This window comes from Cydia pomonella, chromosome 7, assembly GCF_033807575.1.
Source record: "Cydia pomonella isolate Wapato2018A chromosome 7, ilCydPomo1, whole genome shotgun sequence".
Classification (NCBI taxonomy): Eukaryota; Metazoa; Arthropoda; class Insecta; order Lepidoptera; family Tortricidae; genus Cydia; species Cydia pomonella.
This window is the reverse complement of record NC_084709.1, coordinates 16,729,552-16,752,318: the sequence shown is the minus strand read 5'-3', so window position 1 is coordinate 16,752,318 and position 22,767 is coordinate 16,729,552. Positions and strand designations below refer to the sequence as shown.

Below are 22,767 nucleotides of genomic sequence, written 5' to 3'. Positions count from 1 at the left end.
TAAATCCCATTGGGAAAAACTATAAGTAGGCATAGACAATTGGATTCTTATCAAGAATGTAGTGATAAGCTAAGATTAACATTTTATAAAGAGCATTAAATTTTCTATAATAACAATATTCTTCTCGCGAATACGAAAGTAAAAATTCCTCCACTAGGATACATAAATAAAGACAGAAACATAGATAACAATAACAGTAATCTGCTCTTTATATTCTTTACTTGTCATTAAATTCAAAATGGACTCTTCGTGTTGGTTTCGGCTCTGCGCACGCCTCCCACTTGTCTGGAACACCATTGTTTTGTGATAGGTAAAGACATACAAATAATAATAATTCAGCGTATATAAGTCCCACTGCTGGACCACATGCCTTCTCTCATGAATAAGAGAGCTTGGATTATAAATCTTTAAAAATGTTTATTATTCAAATATTACGCATTCGGTCTTATTTTGATACTTACGTACATAATACCAAAAATAAAGAATAGCCTAAGGAGGTTCCTACGTAGAGTCAGCTGCAAAGAAAAATGATCCCTCCCCCTTTGCATGGAAGTTTGTATGCAAAGGTGCTATTGCTGACTGTATAATCTTAGTACATAATGCTTAACATGTAGGTAAATATTGCCTAGTTTGTAAACCTAGCTAAGCGAAGAATTTCCTGGTTTCCGTTTGATTTCGAATATCTCCTTGCCTTTGAACTTTTATTCAAACGATCTGTATGTACAAGTATAATGTGCCTCTTTTTGTAGGACACGTAATGGTTTTCCTTGAATCCGTATATTGGTGAAAATTCGCTCCATCAGGCTACGTGTGGAGTTGTCTCTGGTTGCTCTGATTCAACGGGGTGTGGCTAATGAGAGTTATTGGAATTTGGAATACATCTGATTCTCCAGTATACAAATGGAGAGATATATTGTTTTATTAGTCAACAACAAGTAGGTACTGTATTTATCTATCAGTGATATCATACGATTGTAAAAAAATGTTTTTCTTTAAACGAATGCCCTAGTAACAAAAATGCTTTCTCCACCCTCGAAATACTATCTATCTCGTACTAATAAAATAAAGATCTAGCTGTACCATCGATACTTAAGCAGCCAAGTGGTTGTGGCGCATTCTGATCCGAGCGATGTAAGCGATCCAATTGTGGTTATGTACCATTGGAACGCGTCACTGAGTTATTTCAATTGCGTTCCTTCTGGCTCCCACATTTCCAGTTCCATTTATCTTGGTGAGAGCACAAATTTATGCATATTTTATGAAGGTGCTAGGCGCACACTATGCTGTGGTACTTACCTAAATGAATCGCACTGTACAGCACTGTAACTCACGAACCGTATGTTGGTGGGAATTTTATAGGTACACTATCATATCGTTCTCGTAGTTAGAGACTACTATAAATAATAATAAATATTATAGGACATTCTCCATCCATTATTCAGGCTTGTGTTGTGGGTACTTAGACAACGATATATATAATATATAAATATTAATAAATACTTAAATAGATAAAAAACACACATGACTCAGGAATAAATATCTATGCTCATTACACAAATAAATGCTCTTATCAGGATTTAAACCCGGGACCATCGGCTTCATAAGCAGGGTCACTACCCACTTGAACAAGTCGTCAAATAATACGATATTTGTTACATTGCTGTGCAATAATTCATAATTTTTCATTGCACGACAGTGCAAAAATATTGAAATTAAGTAGTATTTCTTGGAATTATCATTCTATTTCGAGATGTTAGCAGTATAAGTACACAGCAATAAGGATATACAATTATTATGATGGCAATGCCTACAGAAACAATCATTCTTTTGAGGCAACTAACATCTTAGCAGCTGAGGGAAATCGAGTAGGCATTCTGTGTTATTGGTATAAACATGAATATGCATGTACACATAAACATTGCAATATATAAGTACCTATGCACACATCTACCCAACTTTCATTTGAATCGGGTCGGAGAGCCATAACTTTTTCAATTTCGCCTTTAGCGACGACACTGATTGGCACTGTCACAGAGGAAGTGGCAACGCATTTCACAACTTTGCTGTGAGCAATTCGTCACCTCATTTTACTTACAGATTTATAAGATAAGGATACAATACGAAATTATAATACTTATTTGTAAACATACACAGAAAAGAGAAAGTTATGAAAATATAGGAAGAAGAAAGAGCCACTAAATGGCATCATTTCAGAATGATGCTAACGACTTCCATATTTTATTTAGGAACATAATAATTATAATATCAGATTCCAATTTGACCAACCCGAAATACGAGAAATCTGACATTTAACGTTTACTTGTAAAAATAGACACAAATAAGCAAGAAGAAAGAACTTGTTCGGCAGGTACCCGTCTTGTTAACCAAACTCAAACCCTCAAACTCACAAGAGTGCGTAACAAGAATAACAAAAGCAAGTTGGTTCCTAATTCAAGCTGGCTAATCGCACAGACGCTTACGAGCTTACGGCACAACGGGTGCTGCGGCGCGTAAAACACACACCTCGGAGGACAAATAGCTCTATTAATCACAGTTCGAGGCTCAGGGACTAGTGATGTGCCGTACCCAGCAATATTTTCTAGGCAGAAATTTTGGTAAATATTAACCATCGTTAGTGTAATGAAGTGATGTTCAAAGTTAAGTAATTTATTTTAAATGTAAGTAATTAATATTTAAACATGTGCTCATTGAAAATTCCCTCTTACTATAAAGAGTTTCGATAGAGGTAGGTGGGCGGAGGTCTCATATCAAGCTTCGGGTAATACCTAAACTTAAAAAATAAATATCAATTTTATGTTCATTCCCCGACTTAGCACACATAGGTATGTTAATTATTCATGAATTTGTTAAAGTTTTGTTGGGAAATATGTTATCTATGTTACCATTAACTATCTCAATAACCAATATATAACTGGTATTTATCTGGGAAAATTTTCCCGTGAATGTTCATGTAATATGTAGAATCAAAACGTTTCACAGTTTTTATTTTTAAGCCTCATTAGTTTGTTTATAACATTATGAGAGTTAATATAATAATTAGTTTTTAAGATTTTTTCAAATTCTTAAAAACGAACTATTAATAAGTGAACGGATACAGGGCAGAGATTAAACCAAAGACCTGGGTTTGATTTTTTGACAGCAATGATTGCAGTTAATTGTTCTTTGCAATTGGTTTTTGTATAAAATAATAATTAAAGCGTGGACTGTCAGTTTAAATACAAGAAAAAAAAAATTAAAATATACTGTGATTTTTTTATTTTAAGGATGTAATCGCAAATTCAATGTAACCTATTTGGAGAAAGCACATCACTACATTTGACTCGATCCCCGTTCAGCACAGGTGGGGGAATCACATGTCGTTTCCAAGTACTACCCTTTTTATGTGCGTATCAGTACAGACGTGAAAAGACTGTTGATTCATTTGTAAGAGAAGCGAAAGCGATTGACATGATGCTTAACATATATAAGTTTAAATATATATACGTAACCTAAGTTTTTCCGTTACGACTGGAATACGGGTGATTGTGTACGTGGTGGCCGAAAGTTGGTTGTTGGAAACCCGGAGGCTGTCACGCATACAAAATTTCTCCTGTTTCGTATGGGATAGGATAATTCTCACTAAAGATGTTACGAGTATGCTGTTATCTGTCTCTGTTTGACCCAATGGTTGACTGGTAGAGAATGCCTTTTGGCATTAAGTCCGCTATTTGTACATTTTTCTTTGTTTGTGCAATAAAGTTTAAATAAATAAATATTTTCAAAAGCTCGATTAATGAGTTAATGAGAATTGGGAGTGAAGCATAAACTCAAACGCCTTGTCCCGTATACGTCCCAGACAATTTGGACTGTAATGAACAGTTGAAAGGTTATTAATTTAGTAGCAAATTTTTGACAAGGGCGTTCGAGGGGTTAAGTGTATGTAATAGAAAATAAAGGTTAGAAGTCATTTAAACAAGGTGTAGTTAGTCACAACGGGAGTAAAGTATGATTTCTTAAGTTTCAGTTCTAATGATCACATGTAATTTTTCTGTATATTATAAAATTATAAATGGAGGTACCGAATTCCATGCGCTTCTAAGAGGAAAATGGACGATCGGTTCTCCATGCAAATGTAGTCCCCATTTTCCTCCCTGCGTATTGACATTATGCATACTATCGGTTCTATCGTTTTAAAGATATTGTTCACCACACCAATTGGTAAAGGCCCTCTTGATTGTTCAAAAAGAAATGAGAAAGTTGCATTTTATCCACATGGCGGGCAAAGTAATGAGATGCAAATTTTAATCATTTATCAACCTCTTTAGGTAAGTTATACATATACTTGACAATCAGTACAAAAGCGTCTAACTTTCATCTTATTGTCACTCAAATAAATAAAAGATTATTAATTTATAAAATAATAAATATTTTTGATTTTTAACAGTGTAACAAGCTTTTATTCTCGTAACAAGTATTTATTTTGATACCCGTCAATAAGTAAGTTATCTAAATTTGTAGTATTGTAAAACAACTCCCTGTATGTTAAATTACGTCATTTTTGCGTCAACGGCACGAAAAGTACGGGCTCTCATTAACTTTAATAATAATAGTAGGTTTACTAGACCTCAAATTAATGCTGAGTGTTGTGTAAAAAAAATATAAAAAAGCAACAGTAGCTAATGGATTTTATTTCAAATTTTTTCGACATTGTGAGCAAAACCAGGATTTTCTAACGTAATTAATGAAATAAAACAATTCCAACGAAAAAGTAGCGAAGCGGACGCCCCTCAGGCAAGATGGCGACAATTAGTCTTTCCTGTGCTTTACTTTCTAAGGTACCTAATGTATATTTTTTACCCCTGACGCAAAAAGAGGAGTGTAATATGTTTGACGCCAGTATCCGCCTGTGGCATCGTAGCTCTCTAACCGATGGACCGATATCGATACGGTTTTTTTTACGTGAAAGCGAATTTCCTCGCTGCGGTTCTTAGCTGTCTTTAATAGAAATCGATTTAGCAGTTTGAAGAGTATCACTTACATACATATCAGTTTTTTTATATTAGCTTTACTTGATACTGGTTTATCTAATTTCTCCTCTCCCGGTGTCTATCTTTTGTATACTTCGATAAGGTGGATAAATAAATGTTAATAACACAATAAGTCATTTAATTAGTATTAAAAAAGTAAGAAATATCTCATTCTCTCAATTGCAATGTACTCACGATTAACATGCCATTTTTTTTTACCAGGTTCAGTGCGCGAATGCTCGAGCGTACGTGCCACGCGTTGGGAGGTCGGCGCGTGGCGACGCTGCTCGTGGTCGGCGGCGGCGCGGCGGCGGCGGCCGTCGTGACGGCGGCAGCGCGCGCCGGCGTACCGGTGCTGAGAGCCTCGCCTTCACACCTGCATCTCTCTTATACTATCGCCAACGTAAGGAAGGTTTAGAGCGCGTTGTAGGTACTTAAGAGGTCATTTCTCCATACAAACGTTCTCGACATTTTCCTCTCTGGTTTTGGCCCTAGATTAATACATTTTTTATGTGAGTTCAATATTATTCGTATCTCTGTGTTTTTTTTTTTTATACTCTGGTTTTTATAAGAACTAGGTTATTTCAAACGGCGCTAAAACGGCCAAATAAATAAGCAGTAAACAGACCAATTTTGCAACAATAAACGCAAAAATTATAACGGTCAGACACAGAATTATTTCTATTATTCCGTTCCGAAAATTTCGTTATGATTGGTTAGGTTTTGGAGGAAGAAAATGTCGAGAACGAAACCTCGATTTCTGAGATTTTTCGTCTGAGCTGCAGTTGTCCTTATCGCACTAATATTAGGAGCCGTCTCCGACAGTGCGATGGAGATATTTGCCAGTTGATATATCCTCTTAAAATTATGACGCCACGGGGCGGTCGGCGCTCGGCAACGCTGCGGTGATAGTCAACAGCGGCATCGGTGGTGATGAGAGGGAACCTCGTCTGCGTGCTTGTTACTGTCGTCTTTACACGACAGGTACAGGCCAATTTAACGTGCACCTGACATATTGTGCTATTGAGTTAGCTGTCATTCGCGCAGGTGTCTCGCTCGCACTAATCCACTCGTCAGAGCGATATGAAAGCACGACTGACAGCAAACTGGTATGATTTCAATATCATTCAAATATCGTGACTATTGATAGTGACGTTCGGTATCAACAGCAGATATGCATCAGTGACTGTTGCAGTGACGTTCTTGACGCCGCGGTATCTGTCAATTTCCTTGATAAAATAAGTGACGTACGTTGCCGCATTACTGCCGCGATTATGACGTTCATTCCGTCACTTAATTTACAAGGAAATCGACAGATGCAGCGGCGGCAACATCGACATCATAACAGCAATGCAGCCCCAGTTGACATCCGAATATCACCTTAAACGTACTACGTGTTGGACGCTCAGCTGCGACACCAAATTATATAGGTACCTCAGGTGTTATAATACATATAAAATGATAAATGTGCACGCGATGTATTTTTGCGCAAATAAAATTCGTATAATATTTAACCAATTCCAAGAAAAATATTCAAAATGATCATGCTCTGAAAGTGGGTCATTATTGTTCTAAAAAGTGTGCAAAAAATGAGCAATTTCCATTCTAATCAATAGTTTTCATAGAATTTCGCAATTTGTTGCTAGAAAAATTTAAATACATTTTTACCCTTAATAATAGTTGTGGCCCGCTGCGAGTAGGTACTTCTATTTTTTGCGATGCAACCATTCCAAGCTCCTAACTTTTGTACGTTGTAGTTGCGTTGAAAGCATTTGCGGTTTTTCCTAAAGCTTTTTACAAGAAAAGGGCGGTCAAGTAACCGTGTTCACTTGTTCTGTGACTGTCGCATCGTTTGCCTTTTCAAGATGTTCGTTCGCTCTATAACAGGATACACTGAGTTTAAATAGCGTCAAGTTTGGAGTGTAACAAGATAGTGTAAGCACCAGTATAGTTTGTGTTATCCACGATGACGCGCAGATTTGTCAAATCTAACCTTTAATAACATGACAATACGAGTCAATGCACGCGTCGTCGTGAAGGACACGATTTATGAGTGATGTTCTATTTTATTAATAAATATCTAAATGCAGGCTAAGATCCACATCTTGGAAGTTTTTATTGGCTGCTATAATATGTGTTTTGTGAAATTAAATCGCGCTAAGTTTAGATCGTGTCATACCTTTTAAAGAAATCCATTTATCTTGATATAACGGTAAAAAAAATAATAAAACATAAACTCAAATTTATTAAACTAGCTACTATAAATTTAAATTATTCATAAGGCTGCTGAATATAAAAAAGCATTAACTAAATGTACCCGTTCATTGAAATGAAACGGCACAAAGGACAGGATTCATAATATGCATCTAGATTTATGTAAGCAAAGAGTCGGCAGCACTGCACTTAAATGAACTAGACACTCGCTAACTAAATTAAGTGAAACATCTTGCGAGTGCCCCTTATGTTCACTGGAAAGTTAAGGTAGAAAATAATCTTATCTACATATAACATTTATAAAAAGAATTAAAATAAAATAAAATTGAAAATTTTACTAAAATGTGATAAAATTAAAAACAATTCAAAAGTAGACGTTAAAATTTACTTAATTAAGCATTTAGTTAATATATATTATATTACAGTACATATGGGGCTACTTTATAGCACTAGTGCGAGAAGTAGCATATTACGTTACTGTGTCGAACATTTAAAGGGCCATATGTACTGTAAAACGTTGTACGATACATGTGCGAATAGGTAATTCGCAACTCGTGTCGATTTAAAACACTCCCTTCGGTCGTGTTTTAATTTATCGCCACTCGTTTCGAATTTCCTATTTTTCGCACTTGTATCGTAATGTACTATTTTAATTCTTTTTATAAACGTTATATGTATATGAATCAATGTTGTCTGCAATAAATGATTTTATTTATTTATTTATCTTACATTTGTAAAGTATCATTAGGTATATTTTCCAGCAATCAGCATTATAATGTAAATGAATACCTGATTATAATATGTATAGTTAAACTAACAACTATTAGATAGTACTTGTAATCACAACAGCGTGAAATTATATTAGGGAATTTTTATTTTAAGTTTTACCCCCAACTTGCTTTTTAATTTTAGAATTTTTATATTATTACCACTCAGAATCACGAGCTCTTTTGATCCTATACGAGAAAAAAAATTGTCCCCAAAATTTCATTCCATTATTTACGGTTTTGTTACGGTCATAGGTTGGGGTTGTCTTGAAAATCGTAATAAAACGGTCCAACAAGTTTGAAGACATTTTTTTATTAGTAAAAATAGAATAGGCTCGTGATTCTGAGTAGAAATAATATCAACATTCCCAATTCTAACACAAAACAAAATTGGTACAATTTTAAAAAGAAATGACCATTGGCACGGGCGAAGTCAGTGGAGGGAGAAGTGGAGCCAGTTGTCACAAACACACGTAATCTTATGGAATGTCGCACATTAATACCAGCGGCAGCCGCTTGAACTAATCTTACGCCATAAGATTGAACGTAGAAAGACCCCCAAAATTAAAATTATTAATATTTATGACAATCGCTACCTACATTGATTGACTACAAATGACATCGTATAAGCTGTATAAATACAAAGTATTCAATAAAGAATCCCTGCCGTAAGTACAATTTAAATGCATAAAATTAAAACACTATGCCCACGAATAAAATTTTAAAGAGCTTGCTAGAGCTTAAATCGGTAATTGTGAAAAAAGTTATAGTTAAACTAGATGCCAGAAAAAATAAAAGCAATAAAAGTAATGCGAGAGCCCCGAGGCTGCCTCAGTTACAATAAATCTGTCACTGTTGCTACAAGTCGGAGAAAGAAACCACACTATTATCGCGGAATGAAAACAATACTGCCAGTTACAGGACAATAGTGTGATAAATGCGTTTACTAGTATTACCTAACGTAATAAAATCTAAGAAGGAAATGGAACAAACTGTTAACACTTGGTCTTTAATTTTGTGGTTTACATGTATATGAAAACTTAAAATGCCACTCAATCATCCCTCATTTTTAGTGTTCCGTACAAAACTTTATTCACGGAACACTTATGGAATCACTTCGGTCTTGAAAACTGGTTAAATTCGTTTTTTTTAATTGAGGTTAGAACCATTGATGTAAGTAAAAGGGGTAGATATGTGACGTTAATAGTTGACAAAACTAAAATCTGGTCCAGCACCCACTCATTTGCAAATACTACACACCATTATAATGTACATGTGCACAACGAGCAACAGGGATAACCAAATATAGTTAACAGTGCTGCGCAAGCGAGACCCCTATATTTTGCGTATTCCTCGAGGTGCAACAGAGAAAAACTAATAACATTATACAAATGTGTAGGCGAGACGTACATACTTCTTACATTGTCGTCTTAAAGTGATATTAAGTCATTTCGATTTTTAAAAAATACAATGATTTGATATTACCTAATCTTAGACCGTCTCTCACTTCAAGCAAATATCTGAGCGAGCGAGTTACACTGAGATTAATATCAAATGATTGACTATCATATTTTTAAAGCATGAAATTGACCCTCGTTTTTTACTTCTGAAACCCTGGTCGACTCACTATGTTCAACTAACGTGTCGCCTCGAGAAAACCAGTATAACGATATGATCTTAGTTGATAGGGATCTCGAGGTTTCACTTCTGATGGTTTTTCGGAAAAGACAAGTACGCTTGACAAGAGATAATGTAATCACTGGTAATTCGTAGTTACTCCTGGTATTTATATATTCCAATCGTTCACCGAGCGCACGACTCAAGATAACCAATATAAAAGTGTGAACCTTGTTTATTCAGTTACGATACGTATACAGATTCACTTATATTGGACAAGTTGTAAGTCATGGGAATAAGCGCCTTCAACTGCGGTCTTTATTAGGTAGCGTCAGGAAACAAATATTTATAAAATATATACGAAATTAAAATAAATAGGCACTTTATTTATTTTATGGAAAACAATTTTTTTTTCGCTAACACAAATAAAATATGTAAAACTGTATTTATTTTATATGTAAAACCGATAGTTTATCTATACAATTAAAAAAAAATATGCGGAGAGGGCGGTATAAAAAGGAAAATTATAATGTATGGAGAAAAAAAAAAATTGTATCAAAAACGAAACCGAGCATCATTTTTAATTTTCACAATTCAATCGCTAGGCATTTCTACAGCTGCAGCTCGTTTTAAAATAGAAATAAGTGAAAGTTTTTTCTCTAAACATTATAGTTTTCATTTTTTTAACGTTAATACTGATTTTGAAGTTATATTTTTTTTTAATCATTCCCTATCGAAGGCGAAATTAGCAATGTCCCACTTTTCTCGATTTGAGACGGCAGCGTGCCCTTACATTAGAATGTTCAATTTAAAGTACCTATTCGTTCTGATTTTCATCGTTTTCATTTTCATCACCTTAGTTGCTCTACAAAGAGGACAAATTAAAACAAATACTCAAACGGTAAATACGTAGTTAGGGAGTTTCGTTCTGTTTATAATCAGCAGTTCCACTACACTAATTGCCAGTTTTTGGATGAAAATGCTTAATTTGTAAACAAAAACCACAAAAATCACTATATGTGTACCTATAAGACTTTAAGTGTTCCCTCAATTCTTCATGGATTCCATCATTAGAACTTTGAACCCGGGACGGGACCATCGGCTTTATAGGCAGGGTCACTGCCCACTAGGCCAGACCAGTCATCATACATTTTACTTGACAAATAGAGATGATTATTATTTATTTCTTTTGTTTATGATAAAAGGTTAAATTTGATTGATCTAATATCTGTTCTAAATATTTTTACACAGTTTTCAACATACATAAATACATCTTAAAACTACACTATAACTCGCATATTCAAATTGTAAATCGAGTTCTCGTTAAAAATGTTGTCCATAGTTTTCCTATTGTTGTACAAGTACTATTTAGTAATTTATGATGGACCATTCCCGATATTTGGATTTCAAGTTAATGCAAGATATTGTTTTAACAATAGTATCAGAAAAACTGAATTTTTGGTTAACAACCGGTTATTCGTATATTAAAATAAAAACCGGTTACATTCTATAGTTTCAAGGAATAGGAGCACATGATTTAAAAAGTTGCATTATTTATAAAAAAAATTGCTGACTCTACAATGCATGAAGTGGGCAGGCCTACTTGACACTCGGATAAACGTGTTACTCACATGGGTAATGCATTATTTAGCTGTCGCGCTCACTCAATAACAAGGAAATTTTTAATTTTATTTAGAAAAATTATGTTTTCAAATTTTATAACAGTACTTACGAATGAAAAGTGATACCGTGAGCTTTGTTTTTGTGCTTGGAGCTATTGAAGCACTGGAAAAAGGCGCAACACGGCATTCTTTGGCAATATTTTATCGAATTTGATGACAATGTTGACACTTCAGCGTCACCCGTACGACTAATTCAATATAGGTCCCGGAACCTATATTTTGTGGCTCACGATCGAGCGCCTGGTACCTCATCTACCCCTATTACGTACATCAATGGTTAGAACGGATTAATTTTAGAACAATATATTTTATTCACGTAATAGAGATACATGTGTAAGATTATAAACATATCTGTGTATATAATATTTGATAAAGAAAGCAGTTGGATAAATTAGATATTGAATATGAATAAAATAATTGTTATAATAAAATGGCATATTAAATTGCGAGTAAAATCGGTCACGAAATCTTTGTAATTAAAATCTTACCTATACTTAATGATATTGCAGCTGCAGAATGCACGCGAGGCTCCCATGAGCGAGACCACTCTAGGAAGATGATGATAATGACATTGCAAACAGAAATAATTTGTACGCGCCGCCAAGGATAAAATGTTCAATCTACAAACAAACCATTATCAATATTTGTATTCACGATGCAAATATAAGATGGTATATATAATTTAAACTGCTTCGATTTAACTTCAATATATAGTACACATGAAATCATGTTGTTAGTGGTTCACCGACGATTTCGTCCGTGCATTAACCGCGATAAAAGCTGAAACGCCATAAAATAATGCTGGGACGTGACGGGCCTTGTCACGTTGTCTTATATTTTTTCATCAAGCTATAAAACTGTAAATAAATGTTGAAAATGCACGTAAACTTAAAAAAAAACGTTATTGCACTCAAACTAAAATAACTTATTATCAAATAAATCATACTAAACGATTAATTAAAATACTATATAGAGATTTAAAAAAAATAGTAGACATCATGAGTGATTAAAAAAGAAAAAAAATATTTGATAATAAGTACACATTATACACGTTTTATCTTACCCCATACTATTACGTCCTGCTGGTGAAATAAATATTCGTGTGGTAATTTAAATAAAACTCAATTGATAAAAAAATAGCTGTCCTGAAGAATATTGATTATGAGCAGGGCCCGTAAATTTCATGCCGTTGACGCAAAAATGACGTAATTTAACATACAGGGAATTTTTATTAAAACACAACAAATTTAGATAACTAATTTATTGACGCGTAGAAAAATAAATACTTGTTACGTAAAATACACTGTTAAAAATCAAAAATATGTATTATTTAATAAACTAATAATCTATTATTTAGTTCAGTGACAATAAGATGAAAGTCAGTTAGACGTTTCTGTACTGATGCTCAAGAATCTGTATCAGTTAACTAAAGAGGTTGACAAATTATTAATTATTACGAAAATTCTAATTGGAATCATGCTATATGTAACGTGACGTCATTTTTCCGTCAACGGCATGAAATGTACGGGCCCTGATTATAAGAATCGGACCTTTAGGGCAGTAGAAAGAACTTTAAAATTTTGATTCTCTAGAAGGCTTATTTATTTTTTATTTATTTACATTTCTGTCTTATGTTATAATGATGTAATAGGTTAGTATGAAGCGACTAGTATTTATAGTATCTCAGTTTACTTAACTGAGATACTATAAATACTATAATATAAAAGGCATTTCAAACTATGCTGTATCAATAAATATCGCTTTTTTCTGTACCTATATCAGCTGGTCAGTTATACAAATAACCTACAAAGAGTTCATAATCAAGTTTTCACGGCATTTATTGGAGAGAACATTGGATCAAATCAAATAGTTGGGATTAATTCTCTCCATTTCGAAGTTTTATTCGGGGACAATTTATTTCACGTTTTTGTCCTGTAAAACGTTTCTAGACGATTTGTCGTGAAATATTCGCATTTCTTTTTGCCCGCAAGGTGATCATGAGTTGGGTGTCATGGAAAATTATAGTCATTTGTTATCCACTTTAGCGGCGATTAGGTAGTGACGTAAAATAATACCGCCTCGTACGAAATAAATATGTAACTGTTGCTTTACAAAATTTTCGGCTAAAATTGCACTAATATCTGTTGTTATAATTATAATACGCGTACAAATAGTTTATTTTTGTTTGCAGGAAATACTCCCAATGGAAATCCGTTTAGAAATTACAGCAAGGGAAACTTTAAACGCACTCAGGTACAGATCAAGTAATAAAATGTCTAAAATTGAACATAGTTTGTCATGGCTATAAAATACATTATTTATAATTATTGCTTTTAATTTCAGGGCTACTCTTCTGCATACTCACTGGCATACTTTTACTGTACTTGCTGAGGAAGACATATATTCTACTTTAAAACTGCGAAAAGATCTCTCCTCGATACTAGACTCCCAACCATTGGATCCAAATTGGCTTTTTCTACCTTCAAAGTTTTCACAACATGCTATTTTTCGGTATGTGTTTTTTCATTACTAGAATCGTTTAATGTCTGTATTTGTATCTAGTTAACGAATACGTATTAAATCTTACTTTTTATTTGTGCAGGAGGCTCGCTAAGATATCCAGGCTGACTCGGGGCGTTGTCGTACTGATATGTGATATCCATTACGCTAAGCTTGTTATGGATGAGGCTAAACGTTTTAACATGCTTGATGGTCATTTTTTTTGGTTATGGATTGACGCATCCCGAGAGATCGATGTCTTCCGCAACATCGGAAATAGAACACAGTACAGCGATGCCGACAATTTAGACTTTGATAGCGTAATAGATAAGGAAGAAGCACTAAGAAGCGAGGAATTCGAACGCAGTAAACGCGGTGAAGTAGACAATAATTTGTTAAAAAATATTAACGATCACGTTCCTGCGAAATACATTGACGAGGTTTTGAATGGAAGTTCAAATGACGAAAATCGACTTTTAGTAAATAATAGTTCAAGAAATTCGTTTTTTCATTATTTAAGTAGGAATAAAAATAAATCAAAAGCGCACAGTAATAACAAGAAAATATTAAATATAAGTTTTAGTCAATCGTATGAAAGTAGGCGCAATATTAGTATGGAGAGTGTAAAAAATAATAATGTAAATAGCAAAGGCGTTGAAACTTCTAAAATTGAAAACAATTCTATCGAGAAGGATAAACTGTCCTTCCATGTAAGAAATAACGGTAGACGTAATAGTTATAGCAAAATGAAAAATGAATCTTTTAACAAATATGTAAATAGTATAAATAAAAATAACGTATATAATGAAATGAAAACATTATTGCAAAGAGATATAAATACAGAAGAAGATGTACATTTAAGGCATAGGTTAGCACTCACAAGTGATACTAGTGATTTCTTAATGAATCCCACGGTGCAGACCTCCACGTATAAATTAAGGGAATCGATTGAAAAGCGAGGAGAAAAACTCAACAAAGAATACGACATTGATGATAGATCTGAAGCAATGAAAGACAACATTACTACTATAATTGACAGTCTTCCTATTGGACTATTAGCTTTACATCCCCAGCCAATGAAAATTGGTAAGCAGAACACATAAAACTATAATAATGTACCTATACATTGCACGTTCATTTGCAATCTGTATAAAGTGATATGATTGTTAAAGCGTAGGTAATAAATGTTGTAGATCGTTCATTCATTCGAGCGGCAGTGCGCATGGCGGTGGGTGCGTTGCGGCGCGTTTTGCGTGCGTGCGACGCGTGGTCGGCCCAAGCGCAGTTCCTTAGCGATGCCGCAGCCTCCTGTTGGGAGGAGCCCAGTGACGCTGCCGCCGACTTCTCTGCTGATTTTGTCAGGTAAGTGGTATAGTAAATTATACTACAAACAGCCATACCATACTATATACCATAAACAGTAAGTTATACTACAAATGTCGGGTAGGTATAACATAACTTTAGCTTCTTAAGATTTGACATACCTATACTTATTACTGAATCAGTTAAACAGGTTCGGCTTGATAAAAATGGTTTTTTTTAAATACTGTTTTTCTAACTTTGATCTTGGCTTGCAAAAGAAAAATAGATATAAATAAAACATTACTAAGAAATATTTTCCCTAGCACCAGAATAGTTTACCGTTAGTTTGAATTTACCAGACAATGCTCAACTTTGAACGACTATCGAAAGTTTCCGCCTTGAGTGTAAGCCACGGGTCTGCCGCGATGCTCTGAGAAATAGAGCCCTCAAACGTTACGTAAACTTTGGCCCCAAGTAGTTAGGCACCCGGGTGTTTGCTTTTGTCTACGATTAACTAATAGGTATGTAGGAACCAAGAGGTCATGTTGACATTAAACTTTGATTACCTATAAGTATGAATAATGTTCATTCAATATGTTTATTTAAGTCAGTTTGCTTGTAACGTTATATCCTGGTTCTCTTTTTGATAAAAGGAAAATTCATTTCCAATCTATCGTGAAAGCTATAAATCACTCGAATAAAGCTTATCGGCATCGGCTGTAACTTTTTAAGTGACAATTATTGGAAAAGTTGACACAAAGCCAAAGTTTAGTGAAAATGTTCTTTGTTATCCTCAAAAGTTGTGTTCAGTTAATGACCTTCTGGGAGGAAACCAGGGCCTATAGTGTTGAGGCACCAGTGAGTGATACCGTCCTTGGCCGTGATGGATCTCCCTCATTGCGGCATCTTATTAAAATACTTGCCGTAACAGGGAACGTTGCCCTCCGTAACTGTAGATCCCAACGAATGGATTGTGCGGATCATCCTGCAAACGAAATGTTTAATTTATTTTCTTTTTTGTTCCTTTTCCGTCGATGTCCGCGTTGTTTGTGAAATTATTTTCATATAAATTTGACTTATGAGTCGTAAGCGGTACTTAGGTACCTAAAATTATGAATAACCAGCGAGCTGCATTAAATTTATGCTTTATTTTATGTTTTATTTTCACAGATTTCTTTACTTTAATTGTCAAGATTAGGAGATCAAAAGCAATAAGATTAAAAAACAGCATGGCTACCATGAGTTGTCATTTGACATAAACGTTAGTGACTGCGTGAACTCGATCGCATTCCCTCTCGATAGCAGCGCAGCAATACATCAGTGTGAGCAAGATGAGCTGCAATCGAGTTCACGCTGTTGCTAGCGTAAATGTCAAGTGTCAACTCATGGTAGCTGTAAAGCCGCACCTAAGGGGCATGGTACACTGCGTCCGATTCGTACGTCGCTCAGAAGTTTGAGCGAGACAACGCCATGCGCGTATTATAGCGACATCGGACGTAGTGTGCCTGTTAGTTATTTTGGGCATTTTCCACAAATCGACAACCATTGTGCCTATTTTGCGTGAAAACGACGTACTGTGCCTGTGTGCCAGCCCCTAAACTTTACGCAAGCGTTATGCAGTGACATGTGTTATGTGTTACGTTTTTGTCATAAATTGGGCTGCGTTAACGGTGCATGAACGCTTTGAGCAGTGGCGGTGAGGCCGATATTTTAAACGAACTAATTTAACAAATATCCAAAATTCACAACACTTACCAATACGTCGGAAAGGGACAAACGATGATCAGCGGCAGCGTAACTTTAGTACACGTTTATAAATAAGGGGGTTAGTGTTTTTCTTAGACTGCATTAAGTAAATTGTGATAATTTCATTTACGAACATTTTACTAGGAAACGTATAGTTCTATGACGGTGATAATAATTTGTAACTTAAAAATGAATATAATAAATATCTCTAATGCTTCTAGTGCTTTATTTCATGTCATAAGTTAAACTATATTATAATTAGTGGCTCTGTGAGCTGTAGATCTCGCGATAAGCTTAGAAAATGTAAAAGTGAAAAACACTTACTTCGTTGAGTCTTGATCACAGTGCACTCACAATGGTCTTAAGTGACATAGACGTTATTAGCGCTTAAGTCCTTTACGCCAATTTCCGCATTTTGAAAAATTTCAGGATCAACAAAAATGTCAAAATCAATTTAATCATGGAATCTGGTCGCTAAATTTCACGCGAATCGGATGAGAATTGCGACCTGTAGAGGAGAACATCCGGACATACGAAAGCATTTGGCCCAAGTTAAAACGGAGACCTTAACGCTTCGGACAAAAATATATTATGATATTTACAACATAAGCGCAATTTATGTCGTACGAAATCTTCCACTGAGTTAGGAAAACATTTCTTACATTTATTATCGCAAATTTCGTATTTATTCCATCCAGAATGAGGAGCTCTTCAATCCAGCCAAATTTTATCCAAAACAATGAACAAAAAAATAAAAATCGGCTCATATTATAAATCATTTTTCATTTTCATTTTCATTTTCATTATGCTGACATGCTGCTTCTTGCTTCTAATATTAATATCAAAGTTGTTCTCTTTAATTAACAGCTTCTAACATAATTAAAAAAAACAATATGCACCTAGTACACCTAAGTCAGTATCTAGTTTATGTACTCAGCATTTTGCAATATTGTATTAAGCATGAAAAAGTCAAAGTTTGAACGCGCTGGATTGCAACTAAGGACGATAATAGAATGGTAACAAGCGTAGAGCATCATCGTAAAAGTAAATTGACTAGCGCGTCCGACAACGGGGCAAGATTACTTTTACGCCCTTCTATCTAAAAGGCGAGCTTGCGGTGTATATCGGGCCCGCATTACGCTACATAAAACCTTATCTCGGAGCTGGTCACACTGGCGCGATTCTACACTTTGCCAAGAGTTTTGCGGCGAATTATTTTTCTTGAACCATACATTTTGACTTAATTTTTTTGAATATATTTAAATTATAACATTGTTATAATAAATAGGCTTGTGTAGCAGATATTGTGTGCCCTATTTCTTTTAGATTGTTTTTTAATTTGTTTGTAAACCTGACCGTAATTTACTTTATTGCAGATACCTTATTCTCCGATGGCATTTTAACATAACGATTTATGTATATTTATTTATATAGACACACCAATCAAAGCGAAGTTACCAAACTAGGTACATTTCAACTGAAATAAACGAAATTTGTATAAAACATTATTTGAAAATGGGATAATACCTACGCAAAATTTTAATTTCTATTACATTTTAGGTAAAATATTTAAATATTTGTGTTTCAATTAATAAAACCAGTTTATGATAAAATATTATGCTAGTTATAATAAAGTAACCCTAGTTCAAAATTTTAAGTTACCGTACGTGACAGCCACATCTCAGGAATACATCAGGTGATTATTATTATTTTCTATTTAATTTTGTTACTTTAAAATTAATTTTTGATATCAAAGCAAAATTAAATAGTAATTCATTACATAATAGGTATAAAGTATAGTTATATCCGAATATTATTGAAACGTTAAATACCTATAAAAACTAAAGTTCAAAGTTCCGGTCAACTAAAATCAAATTCAAATAAACGAACAAACATTTATTCAGCAAATAGGCCACAGGGGCACTTTTACATGTAATTTTTTTACAATCAATAAACGTAACAAAATACGATTACAAATATAAAATCCATGAAATATTAGATATTTTATTAGAGATGTATACAGTCTCTTAATTTTGAATCACACAAGAAAAATTAACTATGTGTTGCTAAGGCTATGCTGCAGCCCTCGGCCGGCTGCTTCCTAACGTGGGTGAGCCAACTTCTAAATGTAGACTTCTTTACTCTCGTGTCCTGCGGAGTATGGCCCTATATGGCGCTCCCATATGGGTAGATGCCCTTTCTGCCGAAAATAGGGCTCTTCTTCGCAGACCACAGAGGGCAATATCTTTGAGAGCTGTGCGCGGATATCGTACGGTATCGTTTACGGCGGCAACGATCTTGGCTGCAGACCCACCCTGGGATCTTCAGGCTCATATTCTTGCGGAGGTTCACTGCTACAAAGCTGGAAGAAGAGCGGCGGCAGAGTTCCCAGACGGAGAAGAAGTTCAGAACATCCGGGAAACAGCCCAAGTGGAAACACTTCGCCGATGGAGGGCAGAGCTCGACGCTGCAAAATATGGGCTAACGACGGTGGACGCCGTACTGCCGCATCTGGAACGCTGGGTGGGAAGGAGGCAAGGTACGCTAACTTTCCACATGGTGCAGATACTTACTGACCATGGATGCTTTGGTAAGTACCTGCACTGCAGACAGAGGGAGGAATCCTCCATGTGCCATGAGTGTGGCGCACCGGTGGACACGGCGCGTCATACTCTCGAGGAGTGCCCTACATGGGAGCTCCAACGGGCCACCTTTCAGGCAAAATTAGGAGTAGACCTTTCGTTGCCGAGCATAGTGAATATCATGCTGGACAGCGAGGAAGCATGGAAGGCGATGGCCAACTTTTGTGACGAAATTATGTCGCAGAAGGAGGCAGCGGAGCGTGCGCGCGAGAATGACCCTGACGCGCATACACTCCGCCGACGACGGGCTGGGGGCAGAGCCAGGCGCTATGCGCGCTTGCTGCCTCCGCCGTAGTGGGCTGCGCAGGGCTCCGGGGGAGTCTTTGCGGTTAAAAGCCCACAGGACTGGGGTGCCTGACCAATTGGCTCCCAAAATGTCTGCGGCCTACAGGCCGCCCGCCGGGGCGCACGCGGTCGAATGCTGATAGCGACCCTGCGGCACCCAATCTAAGGCGGAGCCGGCATTCGTTGGTGGTTTTAGACGGTAGTCCTTTACTGGTTAGTCCGTCATCGCCCCTAGTTTCCCCCAGGACTAGGTGGCATGCGTAAAAGCATTTCCCCAACGTTAAAAAAAAAAAGGCTATGTGTTGTCCATAAATCGTACTGCAGTTAGTATTTAAAAAAATAAGTCTCAGTAGTATTTTTTTTCTACGTATTAAAAATTCGTATCACACTCGGAATTAAACTCTGAGCGATTTCCCGCTATTGATTTACCTATACAATTTAGTCTCGAGTAAATATTATGTTTGGTTCTTAAATAGAACAAAATCTTCAGTCTTAACAATAGTTAAATGCATGTAGTCACTAAATCAAGGCAGTTTTACTGAAAAAGGAAAAAACATGTTTTAAAAAGGATCTGAAGGCACAGTTCATTATACATTCAACGCGTCCCCCGTACATCACTGCGCGTCACGTCAAGCCTCGAATTCCCGGAATTCTTTAACTCTTTGAACTGGAAAGAAATGAATTGTAGCAGTAACGCTTAGGTACTCGTATATTTACGGTTGCGGCCTGCGGTGTTCGCGTAGTGTCACACCGACAGTGACGAGGGTGGCTCGAGACTACCCTGTGGTAACCGATATTTAACTAAGCTGGAAGTGCTCTAAATACGATACTTAAGCAAAGTCATTAACATAATCTATTTAGACGACTACTGAACTTGTGCTATGATCAGAACCAGCTTATCTGGCGTAAGGTTACAAAATTAATAAATGTATTATAGGTAAAAAACTTAAGTAAGTCACCTGTTGTATGTAGTTGTGACGTGTTCGAATAGACAATACATGTTTAAAAGACACACACAAACAAAACAAATGTCTATTCGAACACGTCACAACTACATACGAGTACAACAGGTGAGTTACTTAAGTTTTTTACCTATACCTGTACGCCTAGTGTAAATAAATTCGATTTTGATACGTGACGTACGCGTTTTGGTTTTAGTCTCATTTTGTATTGGATTTAGAAAGAGCGTGCCAAGCGGGACGTTTTGGAAACTCAAAATCCTATACAAAATGAGACTTAACGCAAACGCGTTCGTCACGTTATGATGTCGATAAAATTTACACTAGGGGTACTGAATATTTATTAAAACAAAAACAACTCATCAGTTAGGAGAGCTATTCCTTTATTCTTTAAAATCGGAAAAAGTAATTTTATGCAAATTGTAAGTTTATGTTAATTAGAACGGACTTTTCAACTCTGATTTAGAATACAAATTATTCAACCGTACTTACATAAAAGCCTTTAAATGTAGTTTGTTGCCCTCTCGTGACTTGAAACCCTCGTAACGCTTAGGATTTTATTCCTATTTAAATTTTTTGCTCGTTAATGGTATACCTAAATATTTTCTTATGTGCTTTTATTCGTCGTACAACTCTTACTGGTTGTTACAAAACAATATATAAATTGATCAAAAATGTAGGCCCCTATTAAAAAATACATACCGTGTGTTAATCTAATACGGGCAAATCTCTTAACGGTGGTTAGCAATGGATATACTTCAGAAGTATATTTAGATAAATTATGCTTAAAATTACTATTAAAATGTTATCTATACAAAGTAATTCAGCCTGTAATGTAATAACACACTCGATTTAAAACATTAAACGCAGTGTAATACTAATGCGATTGTTTGTGCACATACTGGCCTTAGCGTCTATTTCAGACGATCTATAGTGCAATGTCCACAAAACATCTTTTTTGGTGACTGAAAAGACCGATGCGAGAGCGGCATACTTTGCCACAGAGCTGGCAAGGGAAGTTCGCGACGGATTGTGACGTTTCGCTACGGTGCCTTTTTTCCCTTTTGTCTGCCAGTGCCGCAAACCAGGCCTCGTCGCAGAACTTGCGACTATCTCCAACGCACTTGCGCCACTCCGTTCGCTTCTCCCAGTTTCGGTGGTCGATCTTAAAAGCTGCCATATCCCTCTTGGCGCAGTCTTTAAAGCGAAGCAATGGCCTCCCAGCATCTCTTGTCGCATTCGCTACCGCACCTAGAAGAACACGGCGTGGCAGTCGAGAAGGTTCCATCCTGTACACATGCCCCAGCCAACGCAGTCGCCTCTGTTTAAGAAGCGCGGTCAGGCTGGGCAGCTGTGCGATTTCTAGAACCTTTTGGTTTGTCACCCTGTCCTGCCATGATATGCCCAAGATCTTTCATAAGCAGCGCGTATAGAAGGAGTTGACGCGGCGTTGTTTGTGCACATCTTAAATAATCGTTTGTTACTAAGCAGGGATCGCTTTAGATGGCTATTCTGAGATGGCATCCATGTTTGCAGAACATTGCTGCTAGTTACATTTTCAAAAAAATATTATTGAGTCATAATTAAAAGCGGTGATGGCCGAGTGGATATGACATCCGACTTTCAATCCGGAGGTCGCGGGCTCAAATCCTGGCTCGTATCTATGAGTTTTTCGGAACTTATGTACGAAATATCATTTGACATTTACCACTAGCTTTTCGTTAAAGGAAAACATCTTGTGGAAACCTGCATACACCTGCGGATAAATTCAAAGGTGTATGCGAAGTCTTCAATCCGCATTGGGGACTATAGCCCAAGCCCTCTCGCACATGAGAGGAGGCCTGTGCACAGTAGTGGGACGTATATAGGCTGAATTAGTATTATTATAAATAAGAGTAACGTAAAAAAACTCTTAATTAATTATTGCGTCTCTTAACTAATTACTGCTATGTCTGATTTAATTTATTGCCCATATATTGGACTTACACCCTCTATACGAGTATACGAAGTCGTGTTGAAAAAATCAT

The 22,767-nt window shown here is 36.0% G+C and overlaps 1 protein-coding gene and 1 long non-coding RNA gene across 3 annotated transcripts in view; one reads left to right on the top strand and one right to left on the bottom strand.

Moving 5' to 3' along the window:
- Positions 1-22,767, top strand: part of LOC133519996 (uncharacterized) — a 185,044-nt gene that overhangs the window by 128,229 nt on the left and 34,048 nt on the right. For both annotated transcript variants that reach the window (XM_061854228.1, XM_061854227.1), the window contains exons 3-7: positions 5,250-5,430; positions 13,499-13,560; positions 13,651-13,818; positions 13,910-14,892; positions 15,000-15,168. In XM_061854228.1, the coding sequence (XP_061710212.1) occupies positions 5,250-5,430; positions 13,499-13,560; positions 13,651-13,818; positions 13,910-14,892; positions 15,000-15,168 (1,563 nt within the window). The remainder of the gene's footprint in view (positions 1-5,249; positions 5,431-13,498; positions 13,561-13,650; positions 13,819-13,909; positions 14,893-14,999; positions 15,169-22,767) is intronic.
- On the bottom strand, positions 244-2,501 carry LOC133519995 (uncharacterized). Its single transcript, XR_009799690.1, has 3 exons — positions 2,481-2,501; positions 1,297-1,394; positions 244-285 (listed from the first exon to the last, which is right to left on the bottom strand). It is a non-coding gene; the product is annotated as an uncharacterized LOC133519995 (long non-coding RNA).